This window comes from Lycorma delicatula, chromosome 5, assembly GCF_047948215.1.
Source record: "Lycorma delicatula isolate Av1 chromosome 5, ASM4794821v1, whole genome shotgun sequence".
In the NCBI taxonomy this organism is placed as follows: domain Eukaryota; kingdom Metazoa; phylum Arthropoda; class Insecta; order Hemiptera; family Fulgoridae; genus Lycorma; species Lycorma delicatula.
In genome coordinates, this window is record NC_134459.1 from 90,339,971 (window position 1) to 90,350,805 (window position 10,835).

The window sequence follows — 10,835 nt, forward strand, 5'->3', positions numbered from 1 at the left end:
CTTTTGTTTTAAATTGTAATTTGATCTGACTGCATCCGCTGACTTAGCGTTTCAACTTTGCTAGCTATTAGGTTATGTGTAGTAGGATAACTGTTTACTATATGCTGGATTGTGATTAAAGTGATAGTTATTTTTATTTTGTGGGTGTAAAATAATTGAATTATCTTCAAAATGTCGTTCAATGCTTCTTCATTGGACCCATTTCGTATTGAATTCCCTTATAGCTCTCATAATAGAGTAATTACTCCACAAATGGATTATATAAAGCGGACTCAAAACCCAGTAATTACAGGTACGTCTGTTATTGGAATAAAATTTAATAAGGGTGTTATGGTTGCAGCTGATATGTTGGGTTCATTTGGTAGTTTAGCCAAGTTTCGCAAAGTGGACCGAATTATGGAAGTCAACAAACAAATTATTATGGGCGCAGGTGGTGACTATGCTGATTTTCAGTACTTAAGTGACATAATTAAACAAAAGGTTATCGACGAGTCTTGTATGGATGATGGTTTCCTTCTTAAACCAAAATCATTACATTGTTGGATAACTAGGGTTTTGTATAATCGAAGATCAAAGTTTGATCCTCTATGGACAAGTTTTATTGTTGGTGGTTTACAAGATGGGAAACCATTCTTAGGTACTGTTGATAAGATTGGAACAGCATACGAAGATGATTGCATTGCTACTGGTTATGGAAGTTATTTGGCTATACCACTGATGAGGGAGGCGCTTGAGAAGAACAAGAATTTATCAGAGCAGGAAGCTGCTGATATTATTGAAAATTGTATGCAAGTTCTGTTTTATCGTGATGCTCGTTCACTTGAAAAGTATCAACTTGCAACTGTTACTGAAGAGGGAGTTAAGATTAGCGATCCAATCACTGTTAAAACTAATTGGGATATTGCTAAATATGTTTCAGGATATGAGTAATTTTATATATGTATGTATTTCATTTGGAAATTATATTCTGTTTTCATTAAAGTAATGTATTAAACTAATTTATAAAATAACTTTTGTTTATTTTTCTTTACACATTTCCATTCAGTTAGTATAGCTTAAAGTTAATATAATAAACACAATAAAAAATCTGATTTTTTGTAATTTACATTTGTTTTATTTCAGTACATCTCCACATTTATTTATTTTTTTAATTAGAGTTAAAAATCATTATAAAAAATGGTAATGTTTATTTAGGAAAAGATTGAACATTTATTTAAAAATTGTCTAATAATTATAACTTACCATCTTTCAGATGATATGTAGAATCTTAGGAGCCATAAAGTATTCTGAGCAAGTGTTTATTGTAAAGCAGTTTGTATAAATATAATTTTTTTTATTTTACAATTGTTGTGTTTGTTATAACTAAGTAATAGGGCTACCAGTATGCAAGGGATATAACAACACCCCCACCCGTTTTACAGTATCTGCAGAAGTTCATCTGTTACTGAAATCTAAGATCAGTCAGGCTTCTAGTCAAACTGCTAATATGTATAGTAATAATTTTTTATGACTATACAATAGTCATAAAAATTGTATTGATCAAAATATTTATCATATTTGTGTATTAGTATCAATGTGTAATGAACACACCAACATTCTTTTTAAGTTAACACTAGACCATACATACCACATTGATGTAATTGTTATGTATGTTGTAAAATGTAAAACATTGCTGCAATGTTACTGCTGCTTTATAACATGTTCCCAATTAAAAATTCAGCTACCTATAATAGAAGTTCATCTGTTACTGAAATCTAAGATCAGTCAGGCTTCTAGTCAAACTGCTAATATGTATAGTAATAATTTTTTATGACTATACAATAGTCATAAAAATTGTATTGATCAAAATATTTATCATATTTGTGTATTAGTATCAATGTGTAATGAACACACCAACATTCTTTTTAAGTTAACACTAGACCATACATACCACATTGATGTAATTGTTATGTATGTTGTAAAATGTAAAACATTGCTGCAATGTTACTGCTGCTTTATAACATGTTCCCAATTAAAAATTCAGCTACCTATAATAGCATAGTCTAGTGTGTTGCTATTCATCAGTAAATATTTCGTTTTGTGTGTTGTTTACATCACTCCAAAACTGAACCAACTATATATGATGTGGTATCTAGCTGTACTTACTAATACCTACTGGAAAAACTAAAATATAAGTTTTACTTTATTATAATTAGTTAAATTAATACTGTATAATATCCTAACTCAACTTTTATATTTTTCACAATAAAATAGCAGTTTCAAGTCATTTGTATTTCGATAATTTTCATTTACCATTTATACAAAAGAATAAATTTTGTTATTATATTGCACATTTATTTATTAAAATCCAGTTTTTTGTAATGTCAAACTGGGGAAGAAAGGTGTTTCATATTGATAAAAATATTATTTCTTAACTTTGTCCTTACCAAGGACAAAATAAACCATTAAAAATTTGTGAATAATTAAAAAAGATAGTAATTATAAAAATTTTCAAAAAATCCTTAATGTAGTGTGTCGCAATACTATGCAACATTCCCTGTTCCAACTTATTCTTACAATTAATGATTCAAATATTTATTTTAATATAAATATTAATTATGTCATGGGCCCATACTATTTCTTACTATAACAACTACCCTCTGTTATTCAGTAAATTAAATTATTTACAGCAGAGGATTTACCTCATATGCTCATTGATAATTAAACATTTTTTTTTTTAGAGCATACTACAGTTCAGCAACTAAATAATAAATTTATTTTAATTACTTAATCATTGGGAACTAAATATATTATTTTCATTTACTAAATTTTTTATTAGTTAAAGTTTACAATGAAAACTAATTAATATCATATAACATAGCAGTGCGTCAATATTTTATTATATTTATGATTAAATAATTAATTTATTGGTGTTGATTGTGGAATTTACTGCCATCCTCATTAAAGTTTGTTCTGTGACTGTGGATAACTGCCTAAACTAATGACTGACTGCATTCAGTAGCAGACTGGGGGACACCCATCTTATTTGTGCACCGTTTATGAAATCCATTAACTCTTCCATTTAATTTATATTCTATCCAGAAGGCTTTGTAAAAGTTATCTCTAACATTATCCAAAACAGTGTAATCTGTCACAGTTCATTGATAAAACTATTAAATTTTATTAACCTCATCAGTAAAAAAACTGGCTAATAAAAATTCATTTACAGAACGTACAGGCAACCATCAAAAGCAGATACTATAATTTACAACCTCTCATCACACAATATAATATAACTTATCTCCTTGCAGATATATGATTCATAAACTACAAAGTACACCTATGACATCTGAAGATCAATCACACAGGAGAACTCAGCAGTGTAAAATATTTAACACACCTTTTTATAAACTCCTTGACAAAATAAATAAAAACAAAGATACACCAACTAAAAAATTTATCACATGTAAACAAACACTATAAAAATGATTCTCAATCCAATACAGTTATCAGGAAAACAAATCATTACTCTCCGAATAGAATCACCACCTGGAATATGTAAACTGAACTGTTCTAACCACAATGTTCTAAATTAGTCTGACAGGATGCAGTGTCACAAAGTTTGAACGAACAGTTGGAGGTCTAATGTTACTGAGTGTCAACTGTGCAAAGTCGTCACAAATTCCATGTAAACTGCAATAACTTTACTGCATTTTGATAAATTAGATTTAACTAATGAAGTAGTACTTAGCAAGGCAGTTTGTCTGTGGTATCTTGAGTTACCTGAGCTGTGTGGAGCCAAGTGCTAATATAAAGCAGCATTTTTATTGAAATCCAGAGCGTTTTTTACACACAGTTTGCTTCACTTTGTTGTTAAGTTTATTACAGTAGTATGCACTATTTATTGTTTGCTGATCCAGAAAATCTACAAAAACCAGCCCTTTGACGTCTAAAAAATTGTCAATTATTTTTCCTGCTGATTAGTTAAAAATATTTTCTTGACAGAGAAACACTTGAAACAGTGTGCTTCCATTTCATGCTTGTCTTTTTGATTCTAGTTCATAATTGTGATTCAAGTTTTCATCACAGGTTAGAATACTGAGCAACAAAGCATCACCTTTCTGCTCATACTGTCCCAACTCTGGGCACACGCAAAGTCTTGTCTACTTATTTTTAAACTCTCTTGAACCTATCTTCCACTTGTTTTACAGTACGTTAGCTTAATGGTGAAAATGTTATGAACTGTACCAACACTTACAATTTTTCAGATATATTCACAACTGTAATCTGAATTTCTAGTACTGAAGTTAAAACCAGTTACTAAAGTTCAACCCTCTTTAAATTTTTCTAATTGTAAAAATTTGTTGTTCGTACAACTTTTCTATATTGTTTGATCATACAAGAATAAATGTTAATCAGTTTTCACCTTCGGAAAGAAAAAATGGATCACTACATGCTGTTCAACTAATTCACAAATTTCAGTAGAATTGCCATCCTAAAAAGAGATTTTGAGGTTATAAACAAAAAAATTTTACCCAAACAGCTGATCAAGTCATCACAGGGTTACCAACTCACTGTTCTGAAATTATCAACCCTCTTAGCAACTGTTTTACCTTAACAGCTATTTGTGTCTATTATTTTATGACTTATATTCAAAAGCCTGTACTTATAGTAAAGTACATGATCTATAATAAACAAGAAGTTTCTGTTGTTAATCGATAGAAAGAAAATTATTGACTGGCTGTATCCATATACATATATATATATATATATATATATATATATGTTTCTATGTATATATATAGTAAAATTTTTATTTTAGCAAAATACAAGCATATAGCAAACACATATGTATGTGATAGAATTAAATGGTATGTATTGCACTGTTTTATAAGTTTTTACAAGGGTAAGTCAAAAATTATCTACACTTATTGTTCCACAATTTATTTAAGAAAGGTTCAACATGAACATCATTTTTGTACATAGTAATTAACCTTCTCAATGTACTTGATCCACAAGCTGGTGTATTCTTCCAAGAAGAAGGTTTTCAGTTGGTCACGAAGCTAATTTTGCACCTCTTTCTGCATGTCTAAGTTTGTGGAAAATCAAAAGCAACCTTGAGCAATCTAAACAGATGTTTAAAAAAAAATCGACTTCATGGTTTGAACGGTGTGGTGGGCAGGATGTCTTGATACCCATCGTGCACAGACTTTACAGATGCCGAGCTTGTCATGGATGATTTGATGGTAAGAACCATGACTGATGTTCAAAGAAGACACTAACTCTTCAATGGTAACTCGCCTATTCACCAGAACTGTCTCCTGAGCTTGCTGAATTTTGTCCATGGTGGAGATTGATGGGTTTCACACTCGTCCAGCCGTTTTTAAATTTCTTCATCCACAAAAAACACTTTACATGATATTGTACTATCCCTAGATTGTGATAAAAGTCATGTTGTAATAGCTATTACAGTGTAATAGTCAAAGGTAAATGAAGCAATTGGGATCAAATTTTGCACCCAAAATCATACAAACTCTAGGCATACATGCACATGAAGGCAATATTACAACCTTGAAGATGTATTGTGGCAACAAAAGTGTAGATAGTTTTTGACTTGTCTGTATACAATATGTATGTGATAAAGATTTATTCTTGATAGACATTTTCAGTTGTTTTTCTGTAATTGTTTCAAAAAATAATTTATAAAACACTAAAATTAGTGAACTTTTTTGTTGATTAAAATAATACTGTTTTAATGTGATTAATAATTGTTGTTATGGGATCTACTTGTTTGGTTTTATAAATATTTCATTATCAACTGTAATACTTTTTGTTTCTCCTTTTAATTTAACAATTTTATTAACAGGCACATATTTTTTATGAACTTTTATTTTTTTAAATATACATTCGTCATGGATAAAGTGAATTTCTAATTTTCCTTCTACCATAAACATATCTTATAATGTTAGGATTGCTTATAAAAATAAAAAAATAAAAATTTATGAAATACTTTTGTTTTAATAAAAAAAATTATACAAACTGAAATATGATAGCTTACATAATAGGATAGCAAGATATTTCTAGTGTTGTTTTATTGTTCTTTTACTTGTCACGAATATCCAGTTGTGCTCTGTAATAAGCTCGTTCACTATCTTCATCTTTACTGTGGTTTGTATGTTTATTTCCGAATATATTTTGTTTAGACTTTTTACTTGTAAGCTCCGGACTCTTATGAGGATCTTGCCTTTCATCAGCATTCAAACGAGGTTCTGCCAGACCATTGACTTCACTTTCAGCCATTCCACTTGGTGCAGAGTGTATAATTCTTGAAAAAAGCATTGGTGCTGGTCTGCGACATTTTAACCATTCATGAGCAAGAATTCTGTCCAGAGTTAACCTCAAAGTAATATCTGGCTCAAGTATATGCCGTACAATTGATTTACACAATGGTGAAGCTGTTTCACGAACTCTTGTACGAAACATCCAGTTTCTTGATGTTTGATCTTTTAATAATTTTTTCAGATTTGTATCGTCAAATGGCATTGAAGCATTTAACATTATAAAGAGGATTATTCCTAATGACCAAACATCTGCTAATTTTGGATTATATGGTGTACCACTTACAACTTCAGGAGCAGCATATGCTGCCGATCCACAATACGTTTCACTGAGTACACGGCGACCTGCATCATCCATACAGAAACGTGCAAATCCAAAGTCAGCAATTTTAACATGAAATTTTCTTGACAGCAAAATATTTTCACATTTCAAATCACGATGTGCTATATTTTTACTGTGGAGATATTGCAGACCACTTGCCATTTGACGAAACCACATTTTAGCATTATGCTCTGCTGTAACTCCATTGCGTTTAATATGATCTAAAAGATCTCCATTTTCAGCATAATTCATAAATATGAAAACTCTAGGTCCCCTTTGTAATATACTGTGAACTTGTATTATATGTGGATTTTCAATTTTTGTTAAAATATCTAATTCTCGTGGAAAAAATTTTTCCAAGAAATCATGTGGTGCTTTTTCTTTGTCAAATATTTTACAAGCCAAACGTAATTTTTTTGACGATTGGTCTATATAGTCTGCTAAATGAACAGATGCGTATGATCCTTGTCCAATCTTCTTACCAATAGTATAACCACGCTGTTCTAACGCATTTAATTCAGAATTCCGAGGACTTAAGTTTTCGGAATCTAGTTCTTGAGTAGTTGCCATCGGTCTTAATCTTGGCTGCTACTGATACTACTCGCTCCGTTACAGGAAACATTTGTTTGGTAGGAACAGTTTGCATGAAGTACTTATCACCATTTTACTTAATCACTTCAGATTTTGAAATGGAGAGCACACCTAAAAATAAAATTCATCACTACAGTTATTTATTTATTAAACTTTATCTCTTTAAAAAGACCATAATTCATTCTAAAATCACACAAAACACCTCACACCTAATGCCTTTTAGATTTTTTCCATTATCTAAATCATTAAAAATTACTTATGACCATCTGTAATTAGTATAAAAATTAATTCTACCATAGTTCATTAGGGTTATTTTAGTAATCTAATTTAATTTAAAATTATGTAATGAATATTGTACCAATTTATAGTATAGTACACATTTAATAAGACTTGAAACTGGATTGAGTAGTATTTGTTTAAAATTGTGAAAATAGAATAATTTTTACCCTCAAAAGTATGAGGTTTGAGTCGATAAATCAATCACTTTTACTAATGTTTCTGCTAATCTTATTTTTTGTTAGCAAAATTAGAAGAAAACAAGATTATTTAGCTTGGCCAGTTAAGTATTTTATCATTTTAATACAAGCTATAAATTATTAAATATTTTGTCACACAATTATCAAACTGATAAGTCAATCAAATTTGACTAATAAGCATTTGAATTAATTAGAAAAGTTTTTTCTTGGTAATCCATAATTAAATTCATATCTTGTTTATCACAAAATGAAAGTTAATGTTAGGCTAAGATGTAACAATATTGTTTTTACATTGTTTTATGTTTAGACCTTCTCACTTTAAAAAAGAAAAACTTATAGAATGTGAAACTCTAACATTTAAACTTCTGATTTTGTTACTTAATATTTTCTAATTAAAAAAGATAAGTCTTCCCTTCAACTTTGTTTTCTTTAATTTATAATTTAAAATTAGTTAATAATCATCAAACCTATATATTTTTAAATATTGCACTGCTAAAATGTTATTAGCAATTTTAATAACCTGACTAATAATTTGAAATTTATTTTATTAAATTTTCCAAAAAATATCTTGCTGAAGCTATACTCTAAGGGGTTAGCTCTTTAGTGATTATCAACATATTTGCTATCAAGAGCTATAATTCTGCATACACTATGGATTTTTCTATGTTATTTCAGTTTTCATATAGCTTAACATTAATGTTATGATAGAGGTTGTGAGTTTATTCATTTCTAATCTCTTCCAACTCCTATGTAATATTTACATAATTGAATTTAATAAACATATTAATGGTCAGATGTGTTGTAGTCATCCTACAGAAAACATATGTAAATAAATTTATTCAGTAAAAGCAATTATGGTGTTTAGAGACTTATAATTTCAAAATGCAGTTTCTTTTTAATTTAATCATCAAATTATTTTCTCTTATAATAGAAGAATAAAATAGTTTTGTTATGTTTGGGATCTTATAATTCTTATTTACCCTTAAAATTTAAAAAAAATTTTTTACTTATAAAAGAAATTAGTATCTATTTTGGTATATAGAATTATATTGTTATAATAATTTTGTTATACATACAAAATTAAAATAATATTCTATTGTATTTATCATGCATTACATTCATATGATTGTATGTCTATATCTGTAACTTCTCAGCGCTTACATGATACACTGTTGCATACCTTTCATGTTTTCTCAGGACATGATCAATATTTTGTTATAAGTGATGTAAGATTTTCTAATTACCTCTTAGAAAATCTAGTCTTAGCTATAGCTACTATTACAACCAAAAATACTTTTGATTTAATGTATTCTACTAATTAGATTCTAAAGTTTTCTCAGTATGCTTCTTCTTCAAAGATTTTTATCAAATAAAATGAGTGATTGAAAACTGGAAACATTAGTGAAAGTAGAATATATAAATTATTTTAATTCAAAGATCTTACCTGTATAATTTTTAAAACTTAATAATTTTCTTTATAACATTTATTTAAGTAAAAAATTTTTGTTCCAAAAGAATTCTTGTTGCTAAGCAACATCTAAAAAAAAAATTAACTAACATAGCATAAACAATATCTATACATAAATTACCATGAATTTTCAAACTGTAATTCTACTGATCAGCTGTTTTACTTTGAACTACTACTCAGTGTGTCATTTTAACAATCATTTCATCAGATCAGTGGGGAGTGACTGAATTTACATACTTCACAAATGTTAACACATAAGGAACAAAGTTTAAACAAAATTTGATTGACATAGCACGTTTTATTTTTTTTAACATTGTCCCATTTTCCCAATTAGTATATTACGTACTCATAAAAGCAGAATGCACAGGGCAGAGAATGAACAAAAAAGGTACAAGTGATGATTGGTGGATTGAAAACAGTTAAGATCATGAAGATTTGTAACTGGGGATGATGAATTTAATGGTATTAAAAAAAAAATGTATATAAAACAAAGCTGGAAAATGGCACTAGAGGTTTGAGATAAATATGAAGAGCTGACAGGACAATTTTCTTCTTTATTATATAAATTAGTTTAAGTGTAGTCAACAACTGACTAGTGTCTCCACATACTTTTTTAGATCATGCCTGTTTTCTGATGTCTTAAACATTTCTTCCTTGTTATTTTTGTTAACATTCTAAGTTCAGAATACTTTTAGTAACCTCACTTCCTCTACTCCTGTCAATTTTCTAAACTACCTCAGCCAAATATTTTATCCTTTAATCCAATTTCCAAATCTCAAGCCTCTATGTCAAGGCCTTATTTCTTAGCATGTCGTTTCTTGTTTTCCTCAGTTTTTATCTTGCTTGTTTTTATTATACTTTTTCTTTATGATTTTTTATCATGCAGAAATTTAAATTATGTTATTTTTCTTTTGATTATTAATTAGTTACAATTTTATTTCATTTTTAGCACGTAATATTTTAATAATACACTCCAGGTTTTCTTTCTCATAGAGGCTGCTTAGCAGAATTGATAAATGAATCAAGAAAAGAAGTGCAAAAATTAAAGGATGAATGCTTGCAATTGAATGTCCAAACATAGAAGATTGAGATTGATGATGTGAAATAATGTAAAAAAAGTAAAAGCAATAAAATTGGAAAACTGGAGGAAGAGCAGTCACAGAAGCTGCCAATAAGTGCGGTTAAAGTGTTGCAACAATGAGAAATATTTAGAAGTTTTAAGGAATGTATGGAGGAAGTGTTTTAATTGAATAGAAAGTAGGATGATCTCCCAATGGAAGATTAGAATGAAATTAAAATGCCCAACTGGTTGGAACATATCAAGAGGGGAAGATTGAATAAAAAGACTGGTAATAGGCGCAAAGAAGAGACTACAGTTTTCAATTTTTTTTGTAACGATTGTAAGATGGTCTTAGTTACCACAAACTCAAAGGTTAACTGAAAATGTTATTGAGAACAATATGCTTCAAGGAATCTACCTTAGATATAAAACTATATGATGAATAGTTTTCACTGAACTAATTAAATAAATCTTTTATTCTGAAGATATTAATTATTTAAATACAAACACATGAAATATGTAAAGAGAAATCCATTAAACAAAAAATAATTCAGATAGCGCTACTGAAAATTATTTTGAGTACATATTTGTATAGACATTA

The 10,835-nt window shown here is 28.8% G+C and overlaps 2 protein-coding genes across 2 annotated transcripts; one reads left to right on the forward strand and one right to left on the reverse strand.

Moving 5' to 3' along the window:
• Positions 1-33: 33 nt before the first annotated feature.
• Prosbeta7 (proteasome subunit beta type-4) lies at positions 34-1,010 on the forward strand. Its single transcript, XM_075366621.1, has one exon. It carries the CDS (start codon positions 172-174, stop codon positions 928-930), a length of 759 nt encoding a protein of 252 aa, XP_075222736.1. The 5' UTR covers positions 34-171; the 3' UTR covers positions 931-1,010.
• Positions 1,011-5,995: 4,985 nt separating this feature from the next.
• Tssk (Testis-specific serine/threonine kinase) lies at positions 5,996-7,248 on the reverse strand. Its single transcript, XM_075365299.1, has one exon. The coding sequence runs from the start codon at positions 7,207-7,209 to the stop codon at positions 6,082-6,084; it is 1,128 nt and encodes a 375-aa protein (XP_075221414.1). The 5' UTR covers positions 7,210-7,248; the 3' UTR covers positions 5,996-6,081.
• Positions 7,249-10,835: the final 3,587 nt, after the last annotated feature.

What these genes read in the sequence shown, in the direction of transcription:
- Prosbeta7 (XM_075366621.1), top strand. Translation starts at nt 172, where the DNA reads ATGTCGTTCAATGCTTCTTCATTGGACCCATTTCGTATTGAATTCCCT.
- Tssk (XM_075365299.1), bottom strand. Translation starts at nt 7,209, where the DNA reads ATGGCAACTACTCAAGAACTAGATTCCGAAAACTTAAGTCCTCGGAAT.